Here is a 25,975-nt window from a genome sequence, read left to right on the forward strand (position 1 = left end):
AATGACATGCTGAGTCTAATGTTAGAAAAAACCTGAAAAAAGAAACTAGAATAATTGAGTCATATATTATACATTATTTAATGTACTCCCATGTAATGCATTTTTCAAATAATACAATAAATCTTCTGTGCTGCTACCTGTATTTTTACAAAAATGTTGACATTAAGTGTAAACTCAACCCATGTATTTGACAACGTCCTTCCTTCCTACAAAATGTTCAGTTGCTAAAGAACACAATAGATTCAGCCTTGAGAGACACTGAAGAGAGATGCAATTACTCTTGTCAGGGGGTGGGCTTGATGTCCTATATTTACCTGATTCTGTGAGTGGAATTGTGGTTATTGTTGTCCTGCTGTCAGTGCTGGTTGTGGTGGTGGGGGCGGCTGTGATTGGGGTGGTTGTGGTAGAAATATTTCCACCTATAAAACAAAATCATGTCAGTTCCTGTGCACTTATGATTCACTGCACATATGACACCACATTCGATATGGCATTATTTGCCTCTTTTTCATGAGTGCTTCACAGGATCTCTTTTCATTGGATGGAAAGGACCACTCGTGTCTCTATTTGATGGGGTCTTTTTAGTTTGTTGAGTACTTTACCAACCGCAAAAGTGCATGTGGAAGACCATCATCTTTCATAATCACACATCTGTTTTTTATATTTAATTGATATAAATATCAAACATACAACAAACTACATTTACAATGTACCACATAAAAGCTGTTTGCAGTGTCTATAGGCCTTTGTAAAGAGCACCCCCTTGAATTTAATCATTTTGTCTTTGTGCCTTATTTTATGTAATCCTTTGTCACTAATTCCCTTTACTCTACTTCATTTGCATTCATCTACAACAGAGCTCCCAAGATATTTGACAACCACCCACTGCTAACAACAACGTATTAAGAGTTCAGAGATAGAGTTTTGGTTCTATTTTAAAAACAATGCCTTAATCGGTACACACTTTTTTTTATAGCTACTTCATATATTTATTTCTTTTGTTGATATGTGAAATGGTGTGTCAGTTTATCAACATATGCTGATAGGGTAAAAGCCAACCGTGATTTAAAAGAGAAGTAGTTTGTAGTGCTTAGGAGAAAGTAGAATAGATTTAGATTTTCACATGAGTGTGAGAGAATTCCCAAGTTATTTTTCCCACTTTATGTCGGGGTGTTATGAACCCCCACTTTAGCAGCTACAGAGGGGGTAGAGTTCTTGATGGGCCTCGTCTACCTGCAAGTCAGCAGACAAAATCTCATAAATAACGTGAATTTGTGTATGGGTGCAGGAATGACTGAACGCATGGATGGATGGTTGTGAGAGTGAAAGGGTGGTGGATGAGTGAGTTAAAGGGTAGAAAGTTAAATGGATACATGAATGAGTGAAAAGATGGATGAGTGAAAGAATTGATGGATGACTGTAAAACAGGGTGGCTGGATGGGTGGATGAATAGATAGGTGAAAGAATGGATGGATGAATGAAAAGGAGAGTGGAAGGATGGATGAAAGGATAGATGGATGACTGAAAGAGAGAATGGATGATGACAGAAAGTATGGATGCATAAGTGAGTGAAATGTGGATGGATGGATGGATGGGTGGAGTAACAGTATGGGTGGATGGATGAAGTAAAGGGGTGGATAGATGGATGAGCAAAAGGATGGATGATTGGGTGTCAGAACCCTCAAGTGTAGACGCTATCTTCTCTGAGTGATGTGAGTAAAAATGTGGTTGTGTTGGGTGAGTGAAACGATGGAAGGGTAGATAGATGAATGAATGGAAGGATATATGTAAGTATGGACGATTGAAAGAATGTTTGGAGGAGTGAAAGGGAGAGTGAATGGATGGATTGAGTGGTGGGTGCATGGATGGACTTGAGAAATAATTGATGGATGAGTGAAAGGGAAGAAGGAAGGATGGATGGATGGATGATGGGTGGACGGATGAGAGAAAGAGAAGATAGACAGATTGATGGAGTGAAATAGTGGATGAACAGATGAGAGAATGGATGGATGGAAGGGAGAAAGGATGGATGAGCGAAAGAGTGGATAGAAGGATGGACACATGGATTCATGGATGGATAAGTGGCAGAATGAATGGATGAGGGAAAGGGAGGGTGGATGGATGGATGAAAGGCTGGATGGAATGGTGAGTAAAAGAATGGATGGATAATTGAAAGGGAGGGTGAATGGATGGACAGATGAATGGAAGTGTGGATGGGTGAGTGAAAAGGTAAATGTATGGGTGGTTGAGTGGATGGATGGGTGGGTGAAAGATTGAAAGGAAGGATGGAAGAGTGAAAGGGTGGATGAGAGATGGATAGTTGAAGGATATAGATGGGACGACGGGTGGGCTGGTGAGAGACTGAATGATGGATGAAAGAATGAATGGATGACAGAATGTAAAGGTGAAATGGTGGACTATAACATGTGGATAGAAAGATGAATGGATGAGTGGATAGATGCTTGGATGAAAGAGACAATAGAAGTCTTTTGGGAAGGATTGTGGTGACTTGCTTTGTTTGCTTAGTGCCATAAGTAATTTGGTTCAACGTGGGGGTATTTTGATTTTCTGGCTACTTCCTTGCTTCATAGCACTTGGAACGCTATAGGAAGCTGGTCACAGCCTCACTTTAGAGAGTTTCACACAGCACAGGAGAGAGGATCCAAGGAGAGCCATCCCAGGCCACCGGAGGCTTCTTCTCATACAGACCGGGCTCAGCACTGGCCAACTCAACACACATAAGTGACGTATGGTCACAAATGTATGTTGATTCTGTTGAAAAACAGATCCGCTTTATGGCAATACTTTGGACGCTTTGCGATTAGGTGTGCAAGCATTCTTAAAAATGCATCGTAGTTAATATGTAACAGTCTCATAATATGTCCATTTCATGCTTAGGCTGTCTATTGATTTCTATCGCTTTTTTCATTTATTCTGCACTACAACTGGCATAAAATAAATATTTTAGCAATTACAGTGAGGATTATCGAATGCACATTTATGACAACAGATTGACAGCACTCACAACAAAAATAAATATTCCTGACAGTCCCTGAGACTGTTACATCCCTAAAATGACATAAGGCCAGGGAGTGTCATGGGACATAACTTGGCTCCCAGAATTGGTAAGATGGTCCATGCTTGTGCTTGCGGGAGAGGCGTGAGGAAAGATGGTCCATACTTGTGCTTGCGGGAGAGGGGTGAGGTAAGATGGTCCATACTTGTGCTTGCGGAAGAGGCGTGAGGTAAGATGGTCCATACTTGTGCTTGCGGAAGAGGCGTGAGGTTCTACTCGGCCATGTTTACGTAATGCTTGTAAAATCACAATGCAGCATTGACTGGAGAAGAGCTGAACAAACGAAAGGTGACCACTGCAATTCTTGCAAATAAGTGTGTACTCAGTTATTCATTATTTTAAAATTATGATTTGGATGTACAAACCACTAGCAAGAAATCCAACCTGACTAGCATTTTTATTTAATGCTCAATATTTAAAAGAAAATATTATTGCCTGATTTAGGGCTTGGCGGATGGGCTACTCCATCACAGATGTGCCGACTACCTTGTCTGCCGTATTACAATCCTATTATATCTGATGGCACCTGTGATGACACAGATTGTAATTACATCATTGATTGGCAGGGAAGGGCTTCTACCGGCGCCATAGATGGGATTTGGCGACATTCCTACACAGGCTCTGCTTTTTGTCAGAACGGAAGACTCATAGACAAGCTAAGCAGCAAAGACTCCAGGTCAAGGTGAGAAAGAGCTGAACTAGGAGGGGGCTACAGGAGGAGAGGCGTCGTGTGGAGCAGGATGGAGTGCACTCTCAGGAGGCGAGATGGAGTCTGGACCACACTAGGGTAAAGCCACCTTTTGTGTCTATATCACTGACACTGCAGATGCACTGGAAGATAATTATTATTCCTCTTCAGAGGAGTTCCTCAAGATCAAGTTTATAAAGTTGTGATATTGTTTTAAAGAAAAGCAGATGTCTGTGATGTTTACAAAAGATCCATTTTCTGGAAGCAACGTGGAAGGATTAAAATAAATGACTGATACCAAGTTTATTAACTTCAGTGTCATAATCCCTGACCCAGATGGGCACAATACTGCCGTAGAGCCAATGTAAACTCATGTAAACGACAGGCACATCACTCTGGCCCTCATTCTGACCTTGGCGGGCGGCGGAGGCCGCCCGCCAAAGTCCCGCCGTCAGGTTACCGTTCCGCGGTCGAAAGACCGCGGCGGTAATTCTGACTTTCCCGCTGGGCTGGCGGGCGGTCGCCTTCAGGCCGCCCGCCAGCCCAGCGGGAAAGAGGCTTCCACGATGAAGCCGGCTCGGAATCGAGCCGGCGGAGTGGAAGCTGTGCGACGGGTGCAGTTGCACCCGTCGCGTATTTCCCTGTCTGCGCAGCAGACAGTGAAATACATTTAGGGGCCCTCTTACGGGGGCCCCTGCAATGCCCATGCCAGTGGCATGGGCACTGCAGGGGCCCCCAGGGGCCCCGCGACCCCCCCTACCGCCATCCGGATCCCGGCGGTCGGACCGCCGGGATCTGGATGGCGGTAGGGGGGGTCGGAATCCCCTCGGCGGCGCAGCAAGCTGCGCCGCCTTGGAGGATTCAATGGGGCGGCGGTACACTGGCGGGAGCCCGCCAGTGTTGCCGGTCCAACCGCGGCTTTACCGCCACGGTCGGAATCCCCATTGGAGCACCGCTGGCCTGTCGGCGGTGCTCCCGCGGTCCTCCGCCCTGGCGGTCTTTGACCGCCAGGGTCAGAATGACCGCCTCTGTGTCTATCTTTCACTTTATGAATCCATACCTTGAATCACATAAATTGTTTAGAAGTATCATTTTATGCTTTGATTAAGAGTTATGAATCTGTCTTAGTGTCTCAGAGCAGTAACGCAAGTTGCAAAATGATTTCAGTCATGACTAGAGTGGCCTTAAAATATGCTGTCTGCAGGCAATGTTGTGAAGTTTCTTAAATTTGTTACTGTAGCTGAGCTTTGCATTCCAGGTGCTCCTATAAGCCATCTTCCAAACGTTGTGTGGACATTTAATTCATATTCATATGAAAAGTTAAGGTTAGCCCAACACATAAATCATCTGAAAAATCCGGCAGATTTATTAATTACATTCCTAAACTTAAGGGCGCGTTTGTGCTACAGTATTATATAATCACTGAGTTACAGGTCTTAAGATTACTTTTTTACATATTAAAATGTTGTTCCAAAATGCCAAATAAACGCACAGCCAGTTGCTCATTAGTCACATCAGGGGGATTTGACCCTTTTTCTTCTGTATCTGGCGGAACCTATAAACACGTAATAAAATCCTGTCATGCCACTGAAGTCCAGAGATGCAAGTATGACACAACCCGTCTCTCAGGGCTTTTATGCCCCCCCCCCGAAGCTAAGATTAAGATAATGCATTAAATGAGTCCACAACTAACTATTTAGAACCTTCTGAAACAAGAATCAACAGAGAAGGCAACTGGAATCAGAAATGTGTTTACTAACTAAAGGTACAAAGGTTAGTATGATTAGAAATTATTATTTTACGGCTATCAATAAACTGTATGGCATTAGATAAACAAACATGGAAATTGACAATAATATTGGTGCAACAATATATGACTTCAGTTTATCATTTGCAATCTACTGAATGTACAGATATGTGTAATTCAGTACTTAAGAAAAAGTGCAATTGGATCACTTCACTCCATTTCAAATGTTGAACTCTTTCAGGTGTCCTTTCCACCTAAAATACTCCCAGGGTACTAGAGCAAAGACCATAATTTTAAATAAGGACACAACTTTCAAAAGGTGCTGCCTGGGGACATTTTTGTGTAGTCATTTTTTTACTTCTTTGAAAGAATGCCTCATGACTAAGGATACTTTAACTTATTATGTTTAAGAGAAAAGCAATAACCAATGAGAAGTTGAAGCTGAGCTACCCTGAAAGTTTGTTCTCTTCAACAGATTCCTCTCCAAATAGGTGCATGCATTATTAATTAAGCTAACAGATCACTGGCACTCACCACAGATGGTATCATTCTTCCAATCTCCTAGGTCTACACCCACTGCTTTGCAGGCTGCTGCGTAGGACTCCAGTGCTCTGCATAGCCAGTTTATGCTCCCTCCGTTGGCGCACACGTCGTAGACACAGCTCTGAAAGTACGTCTCAGGAGGTATATGTGGATGGCAGGCAGCAAAGGGGCCGCTTCCTGTGGTGAGGATCTTGCACTGGCCTTCAGATTCTTGCTGCAAGGGTGGTGAGCAGATCACAGGAGGAGGCGGAGTTGTGTCACAACTGTTAGGACAATGATAGATTGGTTATGAGTTGAAAACATTGATATAAAGTGTCTTGCCTAAAAAACCTGATATGAGCAGATATTTTCTTTAAAATGGAGGAAAGTTTATTTGTATGAGCATGGCAGATTAAGAGAAGGTTTATTGAGAAATGTACAGAATTAAGCTGTACAGACTTTATGATTCTAAAGAGATGCTTATTTTCAGAATTGGCTATTATTTAAGGTTGTCTTTAAGGGGCTGTTTGGGTAGATAGCACAACTCCCCTTCCTCCTCCCCAATTCTAACACCCCTCTCACGCCAGAGTTCCTTTAGAGCCTGTACGAAATAGTCATTGTTATATGTATGTATTATGTATGTATTAAGTATTTATAAAGCGCATTCCGGCCCAAGGGCATCGAAGCGCTAACTGGGTGAGGCGGGGAGACTAACCAAGAAACTCCCGAGCTTATTGAGGAAACAGCCAAGTCTTGACCAATTTCCTAAATGTTAGATAGTTATGTTCTTGCCGTATGTTCAATGGTAGAGAGTTCCAGATTTTTGCCGCCGCATTGGTGAATGCTCTGTCTCCCCACTTTACTTTCTTAGTGCGGGATGTTTGGATTTGATAGGCATAGGCCGAGCGCAGCAGCCGCATAGGCCTGTGCCATTGCAGCTTTGTGGTTAGAGCCTTAGGCCCAATCCCATGGACAGCCTTGTGGGTGATACAGAGAGCTTTGAAAGAAAGCCGCTGAATTACCGGAAGCCAGTGTAAATCTTTAAGGCACTTCCTAACAGAGGCCCCGCGAGGTAAATTTAATAGTAGCCTAGCAGCAGTATTCTGCATCAACTGCAGTTTGTGCAGAGATTCTTTGTCCAGATTGAGTAAAAGCGCATTTCCATAGTCCAATCTGGAAATGACTAGAGCCAAAATGACAGTAGTTCTGCAGGTTAGAGGAATAAAAGGAAATATTTTTTTCAATTTCTTCATAGTCCATAGACAGGTCTTAATTATCAGATTGACTTGAGGTTTAAATGACAGTTGCTCATCAAATAATATTCCTAAATTTATAGAGGTAGACCGTGGAACAGGAAGCGTCCCACATTCCTCAGGCCACCAGCTAGAAGACCAATATATCCTTCCAATACCAAAACACAGAATCTCAGTTTTTTCACAGTTGAGTTTCAACCAGTTGGTCTTCATCCAGTGATTCACTGCTGTCATGCAGGCGTTGAAGCGGCAGGCCACTTCATCAAGATCTTTGTCAATAGGGATAATAATTTGAGTATCGTCTGCATATGAGGTAGGAATAAAGCCAAAAGAGCGGACCAGATCTGCCAGCGGAGCTACATACACGTTAAATAGTGTCGGGCTTAATGAGGAGCCCTGCGGAACCCCACACGGCAGGAGGTAGGCAGGGGATCTAAAGTCACCAATGCTAACTGTGGCCCACCTGTCAGATAGAAAAGATTCGATCAATTTCAGAGCCTGGTCTCTAATACCTGCCTGATATAAACGGTCTAACAGGGTGTGGGGAGCAATGGTGTCAAAAGCTGCCGACAGGTCCAATAGCACCAGAAAAACTCCCTGCCCCTTATCCACCAGTCTGCGTATGGTGTCTGATGATGCAATGAGAGCTGATTCAGTGCTATGGGACCTCCGAAAGCCATGTTGCGAGCTATCCAAGCCCTTAGAGACTGACAAGAAATCAACCAATTCTTTATTAAGATGTTTTTCTAAAAGTTTGGCCGCATAAGGAAGAAGGGCTATTGGGCGTAGGTTCGTCAGGTCATCGGGTTTGCCAGCTACCTTCTTTTTTAACGGAATAATAGTGGTTTCCTTCCATACCCTGGGGTATAGGCCCGTTGCGAGCTCTTCCTGAAAAATAGGGGCAAGCATAGAAACCACTAGTTCAGGTGCTAATTGGAGGATAGCAGGGGGGCAAGGATCCATAGGGGAACCCGATTTACCTTCCAAAAGCAGTTTACACAAAACTTCATGGGAGGGCATCTTGAACTTAGAAAGTAAGAGTGGCTTGTCTGGCACCCCATTCATTGTCACCCCTGGGTGCAGATGCGTAGTTAGCCAGGGGGACAAGTTAGCTGGTTTCTTGTCCAACCCAAAGCTAGAGTAAATGTCAAGAACTTTACATTAAAAAAAATTGGCTACTTTATTACAGAAGTCTTGAGAGTTTTCAACTTTGGGAGTGCCTAAGGGAGTGGTAAGAATGTTAACGGTTCTAAACAACTCTCTAGAAGAGTTGGTTGCTTCGCTAATTTTACGTGTAAAATAGTCCGATTTGGCTACCCGACAAGCTTCTTTATAACTGTTAAGTGCGAGCTTAAGATCCACCCTCTCAGCTTCACACAGGCTGAGTTTCCAGCAGCGTTCCTTCTGCCGGTATCTCCTCTGTAAAATTTTGAGGGCTTGAGAGTACCAAGGTTGATTGGGTTTCTTCCTAGTACCGGAAGCAGAAAACCTCACCGGAGCTAGCGTGTCCATAGCTTGACTAATGCCCAGATTAAATCTAGCAAGTGGTGACAACATGGACACCTTTGGCTCATTCCAATTATGTATGAGAGTAACTTTCAGTTGTTCTGCTTCAATATTTCTCCAGGCTCTTATCAGTTTTTTCTGGGGAATGGGTATTATGGGCTGCTGCCTAGCCAGAAATTTAAACATCAGGAGAGCATGATCCGTCCACTCCACCGGGGTCGTAGAAAGATACAGATCTTCCTCAGGGTGGGTGAAAATCCCATCTAGGGTATGGCCAGCTCTATGAGTGGCCATCCCATCCTTTAGGACCCAATCCAGAATCTCCATAAGGTTGAGGAATTCCACAGCCAACAAGTCACGCGTATTATCAAAATGGATATTAAAATCTCCCAAGATGATTGCTTTAGGGGCCATGATTAAAGGTTCCAAGATTGAGGGCCAGATCGAGAGGAACCTTGAAACGGGGCCGGGAGGCCGATAAATTAACAGGCCTTCTAAGACCAGACATTTGTCAAGAAGTAGTTTAAAGGTCATGGCTTCACAGACCTCGGGTAAGTGACTAGCACTATTCCAGGTGCATGTGAACTCGGACCTGCAAATAATGGCCAGGCCTCCGCCTCTGCCAGTATTCCTGTCCACCCTGTAAAAAGAGAAGCCGGTAGGGGCTGCCTCAATAAAATCAGGATCCGAATCCGGCCTTGCCCATGTTTCTGTTAGGAAGAGACAGTCTATGTTAAGAGAGAGAATCAGATCATTAATTTCAAATTTATGTTTAGGGAGGGATCTAACATTTATAATAGCGAAAGAGCCCACCGCTCTACCGTCCCTTACGATTCCACCCAAAGCATATTCACAATTATTCCCTTCTGCTCCCCAACTTCCCTGAGTTTCCTGCTTTCCCATCGAAGATAGTGTAGGTACCATCCAATTACACTGTACACACCTCCGGGCGTAAGCAGTGTCCGGGATCAGAGTGTGGGTACACCGGGGGCCTGCCAGCTTCTTGAGTTCTTCTGAGGTATAACTAATTTTTCCCGAACAAAATGCAGGATTCCTGGCCCTCTGGCCCATCCTGGCACGGACGGGCGCAGACGGGCCTGCCTTAGGCGCGCCTTCGGCGCGCCAGCGGCGCGGCCGTGTTTGAGCCGCCATTTAACCCCCCTAGGTGAGACACAAACCACTAGACCGCGAACCGCGGTTTTGGGCCCGAAACCGGAAGTGGGCTCTAACCAGCCCCACTTCCTGCACAGAAAAGATTGAGGTCTCAAAGGACCATTAATTAAAAAGGAAATATCCCTTTCTCAATCCCGTAATGTTCAGGGAAGGAGGGGCGACGATTAGCCCAACAGTTCAAATTAAAGTGCCTTTAAATAAACCCCAATATTAAAACTTTATAAGAAACTAACATGCAATAATTCTCATTCCTATAAAACCAATAAATTAGTCAGTACAAATTCAGATTCACATAAACAATTCACATAAACAATACAGAGCGGCAAGATAGCGGACCCTTTTAAGCTAAAAAATGGAAAGATTCGGCAGTGATCGCAAAAATGCGCTCACCTCAGTCTGCGCGGCCGCGTTTGAGCCGGCATTTAACCCCCCTAGGTGAGACACAAACCACTAGACCGCGAACCGCGGTTTTGGCCCCGAAACCGGAAGTGGGCTCTAACCAGCCCCACTTCCTGCACAGAAAAGATCGAGGTCTCAAAGGACCATTAATTAAAAAGGAAATATCCCTTTCTCAGGTTACGTAGTTTTTTACTCACTCCACTATTCAAGTCATGTCCAATCCTACAAAACCTTTACCAAACACATTTTCAATCCTTCATGTTCATTGAAACCTAAAACCGACTGACTGTCATGGATTCAAAGACCATCTTTCAGCTCAACTGAACTGTTTCTTCACATAAGAGTTGTGATGTCTGGGGCCTGAGGACTGTAACAGACATTTAAAATAAATCATGCCATTCCTGTTTTGGGAGCTGGGGTTGCAAACAGTTGTACACTTCCTGAATTGACTATGGCCTGATGTTCCCCCTCATTGTATCACCCCAACATTTACATCTGTGGCCGTCTGAAAAGATGTACTCACTTCCATTCACTATCGGAGACTCTCCAGCTGTTCCCAAACTCATTGACATCTTGGACTATAGCGCCATCCGGTGTCAAGAAGTCGTCCTGCTGGTTGTCTGTGTAGGTTCCACACAAGCCACACAATAAGCCTTTGTGGTATTCCTTCACTCTGACAAAGAGCTCATGGTCACCGTCAAACTGAAGCTGAAGGCCAAAGTTCGTGGTCACCATCACATAGGACCCAGCAAGGGACACCATCACTCCAGATATGGTGATAGGAGGAGAAGTCTGAATGTGATTGACCTAATTGAAAGGAAAACAGGGAAGAATCACATTTTATCACTTATGGTCTTTCATGTGGAAATCCAGAATCACTTATGGATGTCCTCTTACAAAATTGCTTTTCTTGTGCACTTCAATACATTTCAAACCACAACAAACAAAGCAATGGATGTTTTAGAATAGTATGAGTAAACTGTCCATGTAAAGCAGACATTCGCTTTTTTAACAATCACAACACAGATTTACCAATACAACTTGCTGTTTTCTGTTGAATGCACAATCTGCTCATAGGATAATTACCACTGCAGAATATGAACCCATTCTGGTGCAAATGTTGTGTCAATTCTCTGTGTTTGTTTTTTTATTATTCAATGGGAACAGATAATTCATCTTCAACAAAGCCTATTGTTCCCTGCAGCAAGTTACACAATATGGTTTATCATTTTCCTAATCAATAAGCATCATTAATTCTAGTTTGACATCCATTCCATGATCAAAGGACTTCTATGTGCTGCTACACCTGGTCATCCTTTCCCTCCTCAGGGCCACTGGATGTTCATGTGCTCTACTTTCCAACTCTTAACTCCACCAGTCTTTAAAATTAGATGAAATGATAAGACACTTCTAAGATGAAAACATTTCAATAATGTCACCCACATGTGTACTGGAAGCATAGAAAAAAAAACTAACTCTAAACATTAGTTTTCCAAGGGGAAATTTGCAAAAGTTGTTTGGTCAATTTCTCTAGGACCTTAGGTCACCACAAAGGATATGCTCTCTAGTTCTTTTGTAGCTAATTAAAATTCTCTCAGTATCTTCAACCACCATGGAAACCTCATCTAGGTATTACGTCATGACAGAAATCCAGCTCTAGGCAAAACTCCAAAATTAACCTTACTTTCAACCAAAGTCTGTAATGTAACAAGCTTAATTTACTATAACAAGATCAAACTGTAAATAAGGAAACGCATCTAGGAAAAGAAAAAACGCCTTATGCTCCAATGTTTCTCATCATTCCAACTGAAAACCAGCTTAAAAAAAGCTAAAGCCTCATCTCCTCAAAGAACATCTCACTACCTCATAGCTGCATTAATGCTGCGCTCTCCTAGGATTGACCCTCATCTTCATATCCACTTCGACTATCCTCTGCTCACAGTTGCTCTCTCTTCATCACCCATATGACCTCGACACTGCTTGCCCCACTTGTTAAAACCTTCAAAACTCACCTCCTCCATCTAACATTTGGACTCCACATCCCCTACGTACTTCTAATAGGCCTGATCTATATATATATATATATATATATGTATATATATATATTTGTGTGTGTGTGTGTGTGTGTGTGTTTGTGTGTATATATATGGATATATAGATATATATATATATATATGTGTGTGTGAGGGCGTCAAATACCACAAGGTCTAACTCAAACCCAGGCGTACACACCACCGTGTGTTCCTCCGATACTTACTGCCACCTTACACAAAAGAATTACCTTGTCTGTTACCTATGAGACATTTGTAATGTTTTCCTATGCACACATATATATGGAACATGAATAGTATTATAATAACAATAACGATAACAATAACACTAATAATAATAAAAATAAGAAGAAGAAGAAGAAGAAGAAGAAGGAGAAGAAGAAGAAAAATTATTTTACAGTATTGAATGAAACAAAATACAACCTGATGGACCTTCTTACAAACTATTTCCGCAAATACAATGATGCATTAAGTTAGTGTTTAACTCATGGTCCAGACTTAAAATTGACTCCCAGGTATGATGTAAAACATCCTTTCTGCTGATTGATGTTAAAGGCGTATCGCCCATCAATATCGTCTGCTAACACATCTATTGCCATACATTACTGGTCATAGAGTTAGTGCTTTGCTGACTATATTTTGATGCAATGTCAGAAATGAAGTTTTCAGAAGAGTAACTGGTACATCCACTTATACTCACATAAACCACTCTGTTCTTCCTCAGAGCGATGTGATTGCCATTCACTGTTAGCGCGACTGAGTTAAGGGCGGTCCAACTTGGGCTGCCGCGGTGCTCGTTGCGGGTAGTCACACTGAAACTGGTCGAGGTGTTGCTGCAGGTCTCGGTCACCGTGTAGTTGCAAGATCCCTGGAAGTGGTGAAGTCTCCCATCAAATGTAGTGTAGTGTGGATCTCCATAGATGTGGCAAGTGGCAGTGCTTGCTGGGTAACAACCTCTGACGCCATTTTGAATCTTACAGATTTCATCACTCGTGCAGGAGACTGCAGAGCACTGCATGAGGTTATTCCCCTTACACTCACAACTGCTCTCACATTTCTCGTCAACGAAGGTCTCTCCTTTCTGCAGGGATAGAAAAGAATCTATCAAAGTCTGTGCCGAATATGGCTCTCCATGCTTGCTGCATTTTATAAAATATCTGCCATAATCTATGTCCCATAGAACAAAATGGGATTTAAATTTTGATGGACGGGATATCTGTCACCACTGTGATGAGTAACCTGTCTGCCAAAATTTAAATCAGGGCCTTAGTCTCTGACAGGACACAGGGAGATCTATTGTGTGAGTGCCCGATAAACAGTGAGACCTTTGCATCTTAAGAGCAACTTACGGTTTAACAAGTTTAGATTACATATATAAGTGCCTTTTGGGAACTATAAAAACCTTTTCTATGAGCAGAAACAAAACCCTCTAAAAACACAGTATGTGTCCTATTATGTGTCTTTTGGATGCTCTGAGAATCTGTAAGACCAGTTTCTGAAAACCAGCAAAACATAAGACCTATAGGCACTGTTTGGCCAGCAGAGTATGTGTGCACAATCTCGACCTCCACGGTTAGTTGTCATATTAGGATTAACTGTAGGAAAGGATATTTCCCTGTCTGCCTTTTGATGAAATTCAAGCGAAGAGAAGATAGTATCAAATTCTTACCATGTTTTTACGTTTGATGTTTTTCTGGAGCTCTGATATATGGTCTTTGTCCTACACCTTGTACATGTGGTCTTCTCCCTAACCCAAAGTGTTATTATCTTACGTGGACTAATGTGGGTATTCCTTTCACTATATCGCCTACTTTTTTCACTTACTTTCCTTCAAGGAAGAGATCTCCAATGAAGCTAGGACAAGTCATCTTCTGCTGCAGGTCTTCATACTTTAGCAGATCATATATTTCTGACATTCCAGAAACTGACTGATCCCCCGTCACCCCTACCTTCTACTGCCCTCTCCACGAGGCCTGATTTCTAAGGACCTGGACACAGCCTTCTTCAATACACAAAGCATCCCATAGTTGTCTGGTCTTTTGCCTTCCATGTTACCCAAGTAGTAAGTGGGTGCAGACAAGAATCAATCTGGAGAGTACTGTTTCCGACAAAGTAATATGTAAAACCAGTCCTGTTCACTACAACCAGCTGCCCTGCTTTCCAAACAATAACACAAGTCACTGACAGTGCTTGGAAGTAATAACCAGCACATTCTGCAAGCTCAAGGATTGAAAGTAGTAGATCAAGAATCACTGGGCGTTCAGTTTGTCTTGGGAATTCTGCCACATTCAACATGCCGTTGACTTTAGCTAAATAACAATAAATGTAGCGTACACACCGGTCTGCCTCGCTAATGGCAAAGAAACAACGTCTTGCCTTTGTTAAGGTGACTTTAGTATGTCCTTTAAGCAACTTTTGATCGGTGCTTCTGGAGATTCGTGGCTCATTTTCTCTGTTATTCTAAATCCTGTTATGAGGTTAAAAGATTGTCTGAAATTGGGTTATTAATTTGGGAGGGATTTAGCTTTGTCAGCTTAATATCCACAATCTGGTTAGGCCAAAACACAGTTCTTAGAGCGCCTCTGTTGATCCCCTGGAAGCTAAAGAACAAGAAGTATACTATTGCTCAGAGGAAATGGACACATTTAAGCAGTACTAACAATTTCAAAGTTAAGAAAACAACGCAATAATCGCCCACAAATCATGTTAGAAAATAGTAAAATGAGTAAAATTATTCCAACATAATTAAAAGTGGGTAAGTGAACATGAGTTTTTAACATTTTGAGCCAAAAGAACTCTAGAAGAAGTGAAGCAACAATGTAAAGTGTAGGCTCACAATTGACTTGCAATAGGTGTGATTTGTGTCCAATGGGGATGGAGTAGACATCAGATAAAATAAGTGGGTCTCACTATACTTAGTCTTAGTTTTTGAAGACCAAAGGCTTACAACAGGACGGAGTTGATGTCAAAAGTGGGTCAAGGCTGGATTTCATACCTGAGACATCCCCACTGCCACTGCAATAGATTCACTTCTTCAAAACAGTCTGAGGATTTACCATTGCTCTTAAATAATTTTAGGGTTCTCTAATTCCACTAGGGGCTGGCAAGGCTGAAAGATGTGATCCCGGGGGCTCTACAAGATCAGATACCTTTGCCATAATGTCCTGTTGAACCGTTTTCCAGAGTGGCACAAATTGAGGAGTAGGAAGACCTGTTTTTCTTCTTTCCTGATGTCCTTGGAGAAGACTCAGCACCATGTCCCAGTCTTCGGGAAGTGGAAAAAATTACAAAGTTCCAGTTCTCTCCAACTACTTGGAAAGTTCCAGTGGGTCACTCCTGCAGCCTTCAGGTCCTCAGGAAAGGCTTCTAAGTACCAGGTGTATCTCTAGCAAGGGCCTCTGCAAGGCCCAGTCCTCTTTTTGGAGACAGGAGGCCTTCTTCTTTTTAAGCCACCAGAGCTGGTAAACAGAAGGTCATTCACCTGAACGCTGAAGAGCAGTCTCTGTCTCTGAGTAACTGCAGAAGTCATGAGTCACAGCATATTTTGTCTGCCAGTTTTCAGAGAAACATTGTCTTTCCAGGTCCAGGAATATTCTGAGGTGGTAGCCAGCAGTGATATTCCAGGCTGCTTACCCTATGCGCTAGCCACTGATTCAACAATTCCTGCACCCATTATGACTTCTTCTTCACAGTATCCTCACCTACCTTTTCAGCACTTCCTCTCTTGGTTCACTCCAAACATTTCCCACCATACTCTACATAGAATAGATAGAGGGCCAGATGTACAAAGCTTTTTGCACGTCGCAAACAGCGAATCTTGCAGTTTGCAACGTGCAAAAAGCACTTTGCAATGCACAAACCTCGTTTTGTGATTCGGTAACCTGGTTACCAAATCGCAAAGCGGGTTTGCGAGTCGCAATTAGGAAGGGGTGTTCCCTTCCTAATTGCGAGTCACAGTGCAATGCAGGATTGCTTTGTGACCGCGAACGCGGGCGCAAACCAATCGCAGTCGCAAACCGAACGCGGTCACAAACCAATCGCAGTTTGCACCCTTTTGAGATGGGTGGTAACCCATTCGCAAAAGGGAAGGGACCCCATTAGACCCCTTCCCCATTGAGAATGGCTCTGCAAACATTTTTTCAGAGCAGGCAGTGGTCCTTTGGAAACAAAAACGTTAAATTTTTTGTTTTTGTAATGTATCTCGTTTTCCTTTAAGGAAAACGGGCTGCATTACAAAAAAAACTGCTTTATTAAAAAGCAGTCACAGACATGGTGGTCTGCTGTCCGCAGCAGGCCATCATCCCTGTGAGGGCCGCCATTCGCAAGGGGGTCGCAAATTGCGGCCCACCTCATGATTATTCATGAGGTGGGCCTTTGCGACCCCCTTGCGATTCATCGATGGTGTTCGGGACACCATCCAACATTCCGAATTGCGACTCGCAAATTGAGAGTCGCTCTGACTCGCAATTTGCGGGTCATAATTCGGAATGTACCTACATCTGGCCCAAAGTCACTAATCCAGCCTCTTCTATGTGGAAATGAAGTGTCCCCAATCGATCAGGGTCGAAACTGGCTTTCTCTCCTGCTGTTCCAGAATCTCTAGGATTGCCCCGGGAGTGAATGGGAACAGTGGCTCTCGACCCCATTTGACATCTCCAATCAAAGGAAGAAAGCTACTCTCTGTTCTTCCATCTGTTCCTGTCAGTAACTTAGGTGGGTAATCCCTGTTAAGTGACCAGCTGTTGGAAAAATGCCTGCCTAACTGGGCACAGGAGCTAAGCCATTCTCTGAGAGATACAGGATTGTTAACAGCCAGCCACGAGTGTGTACTAATCTTTTCGTGAGATGGAGAGGAAAAGTGGGTCAAAACCAGTTGACTCCGAGTCAGCACCAAGCAGACTTTGTTAAAGTTACTTTCCAATAAAGCTATGAAAAATCTATTTTCGCAAATTTGATTTCTGAAATTGATGGGAAATAACGTTTAAATATTGTATTAGCATTTTCCTAATCAAAGATACTGCAAAAACAATGTCATTCACAGTAAGGCCTTCAACTGGATAACTTCAGCTTTACTTTCACTTCTGCGTGCTACCCATGCTCTAACCTCATGAGACAAGGAGCAAAATAATAGCAATAACATTTTGTATGGAATGAGCACGATAAGAAGACCCCCATCTAGAGGCTGAACAGCACGAATTCAAATCAGAATGGCTGAGATAAATCCAGGCTTCCCTGCTTTACGGAATTGTGTGATCCATGTTCAAAAGTTAATTTCACCGACCCTCATTTTTCTTCATGACTAATATGGGAGCAGTTTTAGATATGTCATTTCGGGATGTGTGCTGCCTAAAAGCCTTGTGTTTGATTAATAGACTGTAATGTTGCTCCATATATAATAAAAATATCGGTCACATATAGTGTGCACATCACTTCCTCTAACTTCCTTATGACATTGCATTAATGCATGGAGGAGGAATTAATGTTTCTAAGTTTACGTTGAAATACTACCATGTTTAAAAATGCCTCTCAATACAGTTTTATCACCTAGCGTTTAAGGTGAAACATTTCCATGTGGTAAGAAAAACTTTTTTCTGAATCTTGAAGAGACTCCACCAAATTTTTACGTAATGTTTGCTGCATGATTTACGTGCCAAATGTTGCAGGCTTGGCTTGTGAGCAGGCTTATAGAGACAAGCCAGGCTCTTGGGTTCAGCTCTGGAGTGGCTCTCCCTGTTCATTTCTTGGCTCATTAACCTCTAGCTGAGACCACCTTCCGAGTCGTCCTGCTCAGTCGGGTGCTACCAGGTGAGACCACAGTACAACATAACATCTATCACAGAAGCGCTCACCTGATAGTACTGGTTCTTGTACCAGCAGCCGCAGTCAGCAGTGGACACACAGGTAGCCCCACTTTGGACGTACCCCTTATTACACTCGCAGCCCTCGACACAGGGCTCACTGCAGTTGTCTGGGGCAGTTTGGTCCAGGCATGATGCAGGGCAAGCTGTCATGCAAGCATTGTAGTGGCTATTAGAAGCACAGGGGTACGCTATAAAGGGGGAGAAATAAGTAAGGATTAATTGGAGTTTTGACTTTGTGAATTAGAAAACAAAATAAGTAATGATAATTGTTACTTCCTTGAATTATGATTGATTGTAAGACGCATCAAGACGTGCACTGTAATGCAAGCTAAGAGTGGTGTCTAAATTTCATGGTCCTCGTTTTATCTACTGATGAACGAAGGATAACCTGAACCAAACTATGTCAAATGAATTCTTGGAGTTGTAGGTCACGCACCGGATGCGGGCTTGTTATCTCCGCTTTCATGGGTATTTAATAGAGGGCCAGAGCACCTGACACCAGCAACGAGTCCCATGATTCAGTTGATTCATCTCCAAGGACCCTCTGAGGGATTAGACCAGTCAACGTGGTGTAATATTAATGGGACGTTTATCTAAAAGATTTTTGCAGGTTTCATCACAGTGACAACTCAAATAAGTTTAAAAAGATATTGTTGATATCCATAAATAGAAAATGTTTTACCCCACTAATGATCTATTGTATCACCACATAACTATATAAAAAAAAATAAGTTCGTGAGTCAGCGCAGACAGACACTGATTTTTATAGGTTGAAACCAGGATGCGAAGCCATGACGGAAAGGAAGCGACCATAGAAATATTGATAGTAAAGGTACTATCTTTTGGGAGTTTGTGAAAAGCATCCCAGAAGCAGCTTCATTTTGTTTGATAGTCACAGAACGATTTGATCATTTGAGAAATAGATATCTGAATGAAATAGAGATTAACAATACAAGTTAACTTCCATTGTAGTTTTCCAAGTCATGAATATGATGGAACTTTATGTAATCAATGTTTTCAGAGAATTGTAACCTCAAAACCAAACATTAAATAAGATTTTGCCAAAGAAGTAGAATCGAATTGACATCCCCAGCAGATCTAGCGATGAAGCACTATTTTACAAATTTATGTTTAAGGTATTTTGTATTCACGATGTTATGGTTAAACTTTCAATTCTATTGCTGTAAATAAGCATCTTTTGCAAGAAAAACAAGAATGCCAGCATAAACCTAAAGAACTACTGTTATGCACCCACATATGTTACTCTCCAGTCAAAACCCCTGAACGAATATCAGGCGTGGTAGACCTTCCGTTGGTGATCAACAGGGCAGACATAAATATTATCATTTGAACAGGTCTAAAATTTCTGCAACTTAGTCAGTATAACATTAATCAGATTCAAGCTTGGAGACTATGCATGTAACTTGTCATAATATGGAACAACTATATGATTTGATGGATGCAGGTGCCATTAGCACTCTATAATATATGTGAGGGCCTGATTTAGGGTTTAACAGGTGTGTTACTCTGTCCCAAAGGTTACTCATATCCTATCCGACGTATGATGATACTCATAGGATATAATGGACTAGTAATACGGCAGTCATGATAGTTGCAGCTTATGGACAGCATAGCGCAGCCAGCCACACTCTGCATCGGACCATAAGTCTCCTGAGGCACCAGCGTGAAAACTGTAAACACAACACTAAAAAGTCAAGCTGTAAAAGTTGCCAGCACAACATGTCTAGTTTCAAGCTTCATTCAAGTCTTCTGTGAGAGAAACTTAAATAAAATGGTGAATCAGAATTCTTCGAGGTGTCCAAGAACCTAAAGATTTAAAACAATTCTTCCCATCTATGAGAGCTAAACAATCCCTCCTTCTTTTTATACTTATTAGTTCAATCATGTTCAGTCAATATATCTCCAAACTTACAGTCAAATGCATGCAGTGTCATGATACCACAGCATGCCTCAGCACTGTACTACTAAATAGACATAAGGGGCATGGAAAAATATTCTCTCTCTGGAAGTTTGGAAAGTTATGGTATGATTTCTTCACAGTTTATAGTGGAGTATTTTACAATGCTCAATTATATACTTACGGCAGAAAGTGGAGTTTCTCCAAGGAGCAATGGTCACTCCTGCATGTTGGCAAGCATCAGCATAGGCCTGCAGTGTCTGGCACAATGTCTCTTCTTCTCCTTCCAGTGCACAGAGGTCAAAGACACAGCTTTCCAAGGCATTTTCAGGGTTGATCACTGAGTTGCAGACTCTGAAAGGCCCCTCTGGGCTGGTGAGTAATCCACAGTACTTGTCACTTCTGTACAGTTCCACTGTCTGTGGTGGACATGGCTTCGGTGTTGTCGGAGGCTCTGTCGGTTTCGTGGGGTCACAGGCCGGATCATCATCTGGGACCTGCCAGCTGTTTCCGAGCTGGCTGGTGCTCTGAGCTTGAAGTCCATTCGGCATCATAAAATCATCCTGCCTCAGGTTATTGAAGTTTCCGCACATGCCGCAGGTCTTGTTGAAATATGTGGTTGGGACCTTCACCTCTACATTATGATTTGTGTCATAGGAAACTGTTAGCTTGAAATCCGTCTCCACCATGGTGTAACTCCCACTTCTCCGCACTGTCACTGAACCCCCAGCCAAGGTTAGTGGCAAAGTTCTCAAAACCATATTCACCTAAGAGAAATCAAGGAGAACGCTCACTTTTATTAAGAACATTCCATCAAATCTGTTAATTTATTGTAAAATGAAGATGAAATATGCAATCTTACAAAATGATATATATGTGTTTTCATTTCTTGGTTGATGAAATGGACACATAAAGGCAAACAATATATAAACTCTAGCATAAAATAGGAATTTATCTCTTTTTTGGTCCTCAGAATGATTATATAAAGGTGAAGAAATATAGCATTACTTTATGAAGAGAGGCTAGAATAAAAGACAGACATTGAGAAAAGATGTTTTCTATGAAGTGCGGTCTTGAAAAACCGATAAAAGAAAATGAAAAAGCTAAAGGAGTGGGGAAGAACGAAGCGAAGGGTCAGCCTTAAGATGAAGTTGGTAGAGAGCGATATGTCTTGCACTGATATGCATTGAGACGAGAATGAGATAGACCCAGAGTAGATTTGAAGGCAGCACAAGGCTACACTGAAATGGACTAATGGTGGCAAAAGAAGCCAGTAAGAAGATGAAGGAATTCAGGGGGAGGTTCACAATAATGGAAACATGCTAAAGGCGTGTTTCCGGTGTCTTAAGGATGAAGTTAATAGGAAGCGCTATACAGCGTGGCCAGAAAGAAGAAAATTGTAATAATCAAGCACAACACGGTTAAGGCTTTAGGAGACTGCAAACAGTGGAGTAAACAAAGGGTACTGGTAGGAAGTGAAACTTCGTTAAAAACAGTGTCAGTAATCTGCTAAGTAATACAAAGTCTTCTTAAAGTTAACTATTTCAGACAATGATCTGCATGCTTACCAGTACTCGATCTCGCTGATTTCTGATGATCTGTACTTGTTGACCATACACGTGGACAATGACCTTCTGCACGTAGGACACTGACGGGTTCCCGCGGTGCTCGTTCTTGGCTTCCACATTGAAATATTGCAGTGACGAGGAGTTGGAGCAGATTTTGGCCAATGTGTAGGTGCAGAGGCCCATGAAGGGATGGTTTTGTTTGTCAAAGGTGCTGTAATGAGGGTCATTGTGGACTCTGCAGATGCCATAGGTGTAGGAGGAACAGACGACCACCCCATTGGAAATCCCACAGTACTGGTCCTTCCCACATGTATCATCATTACACACCAAACTGCCCCCTGGGGATGGGCAGCGGCACTTTTTGGAGCAGGTATCATCAGTCCAGTGTTCAGATCCAACTGGATAGTGCTTGCCATCCTCCCAACACCCACACTGAGTGCTGGGGACACACTTGTCGTTATAGAGGAGATGCCCAGTGTCACAGAAACAGCCTTCAACACACGGTCGGTTGCAGGTGGAGGGAGAGTTGGGAGACACACAGGTGGCTGGGCAGGCGGTGCCACACTGCTCGTAGTGACTGTTGGCACTGCAGTGGATTGCTATCAAAAGAGTACAGTATGTTACTTCCTGGCACAATTCAACCACAACAATATATTCAATTGTTAACTCCAAAACAATCATAACATGGAGATTTACACTCATTATGGGCAATGTTACCTTTTAAACTTATAAGAAGTATTGCTTAGTAATAATGAATAATGATATACACACATATATCTACATGATTTGTGCTTAAATATTCTACAGATTCCTAGATAAGAACAGAGCTGACTGAGGAAAGGAGGCTCTAAAACCTCACAATATCTTTGAGTGAGTATATTTCATATCAGAATACAAAAAATTTGGTCTCGACTTAAAAATGTTTTTGAATCAAGCTGATATTTTTTAAGTGTCTAATGGTCTCCTCCTAACATGTATAAACCTAGAGTCAAAGATCGCACCAAGTTACAGTGTTGAAATTAGGCCTAACTATAAAATATTCTTCTTTATTTACAGTCAATATAAAGCAGACTATTTACAAACTAATACACCTCTTAGCCTTCCTTTCATATTTACCAATGGTACATTATTTATCCATAACTTTAGTATTCTTTTAAAGATATAGCTCAAATTTTTTATATTCATCTTAAAAATGTTTTTGGGGGGAGGAATTGTAAAATTTAATATCAACATCCTCTTCAGTGAATTTAGTCCGAGGTCAAAGAAAAGGAGCTATATGTTAAGAATATCAGTGGATAACATCCTTTGTGGGATGTCTTAATCAGCTAGTAGAGCAGGAGGTCACGCCTTTTCTTCCCCACCCCCCCCCCCAAAAAAGCCTGGAACGACCTGCTACAGCAAATAAGATCCTCCTGAACCTTCTTGAGTTCTGTAAGAACCTGAAGACCAGGAATTTCAAATAACTTCAGGGAGTCCGTCGCCCATCACCTTGCTGAGTGCCTGGATACTCTCAAGGGTGATTAGCATGCTATTCTCACCTTCATAACATATCAAACATACGAGGCACCATCTGCAATGTTGTAACTTATAATGTCCCAGCCAACATGCAAATATTTTTGAGGCATATATAGTAAAACTAACTCGATTTATATCTACTAGGTGACACAGGTGCTCTGGTTCTTGGAGAATCAAAAATAACTGTTCCAAGTTTGTCTAATACCCAAGAGTGCTGGCCTTGCTACTTACGACAGAATGTGGCATTTCTCCATGGCTGGATGTTAACTCCAAGGGCTTGGCAGGCATCGACATAAGATTGCAGGCTCCTACAGAGGGCATTAGGGTCCATTTGCAATTCACACAAGTCATACACACAATTATTTAGGTAGTGCAATGGGTTCAGCACATTGTGGCACTGCTGGAATGGTCCGGAAGTATCAGTGATGATGCCACAGAAGCTATTGCTTTCTATTGTGTGCCTGTCCTCTTCAGTACAGTTTGGCTCATTGGGTTCTGTAACACACCTATGAAAGTGCAACGACACATGGACATGTTTCTGTTAACGTACAGACATGAGATGCACTATAGTAATTAAAACAGCTTCTTGAGTAAATACCAACCTGGTGTCATTGTCCACCTGCCAACTGTTGCCCAGACTGGTGGAATCTGCCTCCAGGCTTCCGTCTGGATTCATGAAGTCATCTGCGGGGTCACCGTTGTAGTTACCACACATGCCACAAACCTTCTCCTTATATGAGCTGAGAAGAGTCACCTCCACTCTGTGAACTCCATCAAACCTCACTGTCAGCCCAAAGTCTGTAGTGATAAGGGCGTACTGTCCACTGAGTGCGACTTCCAGTCCTGGTTGCACTGCTATTGGTAAAATCTTTGTACTGCCATCAACCTAATAACAAACATTTAGTTTGGATATTACATGATTTGATCATATAAAAACTGTTCCCACACACTCTATAAAAAACTAATTTAGAACATCACCAAGAAACTGACAGTTTAGCACAATCACCAGTATGTGCAACATATTTTACATGAAACATGGAACTGCTAATATTAAAACAAGCATTGTCAAAGACAGTAGGTCTGGCTTAAATGGTCCACTGCATGTTATCACAGGCATTCAAGGAAGACATTTAACTGCATTGTAGACACAAGTGCTGTTCATCACAATGAAACATACTTCATTAGCTGTGCAAATGCTGGTGGAAGTAGCAAAAAGGAGTTGCTTTCTGTCAGGAAGGCATACGTGAAATAAAGAATTGAAAGTGACAAATATTGTGATGACTTAGTGCACTAGTCATGTGTAAAGTAGTCCTTCATGCATTCCAATGTAATATCTGATTAGAAGGTGGAAATATACACCAACCAGTCAACAGCATGAACAGAGAGGGTGGGAGAGTATACTCCTAAGGGTGCAGTCGAAGCCCACTCTATATTTTAGGAAATCTGTAACAAAATGTCTTGATGGCAACTGGACTCAACTGTATCTGCACGGTGAGAATATCAGAGAGTTCTGCACCTCATGACTGATAAGTGGGGTGACGGTCCAAACACAAAGTGTGAAATAACTCATGAAGCTGGTACAATGGCGTGATGATAGCTCATGCCTTACAGAGGGTTATGGCCGTTGATGAATGTACTGTTGTTGAGGGTATCCGAGGCTTGTTCATTGAGTAATGACACTGTAGCTAAGTAGAGCGCTGTGATACCTGCTGAGACGTGCACTGTAGGATTAAGACAGGCCTCGTGCATACACTGAGATGTCACCTAAGACCTACTGAGTGGCTGATGAAAGCTCAGAGGGCAAAAGTGGGGAATGACATCCTAGGCCTTGTACATTTAGTCAGTGTGCAGTGACAACTCACACCTCATACAGTGGTTGGTGAAAGTCCAGGGTCTCTACAGTGTATGAGGACAGCCCAGTCTAAGACAGTGTGTGATGCAAGCAGAGGCCTGTATGCACAGTGATCACACTCTATCCAGCTATAGTGCGATATTTCCCAATGACCCACAGTGTGTGATGATGGGTGAGTCTCATGCAGTTCATGATATCAGTCTAAGACCTGTACAGTAGACAATGACAACCAAGGACCAGATAGTGAGTGATGATAGGGACACGGACACAGTGGTTGATGAAAGCCCAGAGCCTGCACTGTGTGTGATGAGAGCCGTGACCACTACAGTGTGGGTAGGGCTGCCCAGCTAGAGCCTGATACAGGCTAAACCTGTTTAGTAGAGGAGCCTCTAAAGCTGCCAATGCATTATTAGGGACAGCAGGAAGATGGTTATCTTCTTTTTGAACTTACAGCTTTTGATAGTGATAGCTTGCATTTCTTTTTTATCTCCTTCCATTCCTGTCCCACATTCTCACAACCCACTCTTGTTAGGCAAGTGATCATTAGTTTTACTACAACCCTTACTGCTCACCATTCTCTTCTTTTCTAAGATACCAGATACCATTCATCTCCACGTTACCTCAGTGAAAAGTCTGCGGAGCTATTCCTACAATGCACTTGTAGATTTTATTTCACTTAAGACTGCAAGAGAAACACAAAAGAGACCGATGTTTTAAATATGTACACAAGTGCCTAACTAACCTTGAATGATAAGGATGGCCTGAGACCTTGATCAAATACTCCCATTGGGTTGACTCATTTCTTCCATTGCCTGCGTATGAGTGAGTGGTTGTATGAAAAAATAC

The 25,975-nt window shown here is 42.5% G+C and overlaps 1 protein-coding gene across 1 annotated transcript in view; it reads right to left on the bottom strand.

Moving 5' to 3' along the window:
• Positions 1-25,975, bottom strand: part of LOC138265212 (IgGFc-binding protein-like) — a 224,947-nt gene that overhangs the window by 92,625 nt on the left and 106,347 nt on the right. Inside the window, exons 33-41 of the mRNA XM_069212764.1 lie at positions 23,880-24,163; positions 23,509-23,783; positions 21,763-22,361; positions 20,379-20,961; positions 18,265-18,464; positions 13,116-13,496; positions 10,888-11,171; positions 6,046-6,317; positions 315-419 (exon numbers count right to left, since the gene is read on the bottom strand). Coding sequence (XP_069068865.1) covers positions 315-419; positions 6,046-6,317; positions 10,888-11,171; positions 13,116-13,496; positions 18,265-18,464; positions 20,379-20,961; positions 21,763-22,361; positions 23,509-23,783; positions 23,880-24,163 — 2,983 coding nt within the window. The remainder of the gene's footprint in view (positions 1-314; positions 420-6,045; positions 6,318-10,887; positions 11,172-13,115; positions 13,497-18,264; positions 18,465-20,378; positions 20,962-21,762; positions 22,362-23,508; positions 23,784-23,879; positions 24,164-25,975) is intronic.

The sequence above is a fragment of the Pleurodeles waltl genome, chromosome 11, assembly GCF_031143425.1.
Source record: "Pleurodeles waltl isolate 20211129_DDA chromosome 11, aPleWal1.hap1.20221129, whole genome shotgun sequence".
In the NCBI taxonomy this organism is placed as follows: Eukaryota; Metazoa; Chordata; class Amphibia; order Caudata; family Salamandridae; genus Pleurodeles; species Pleurodeles waltl.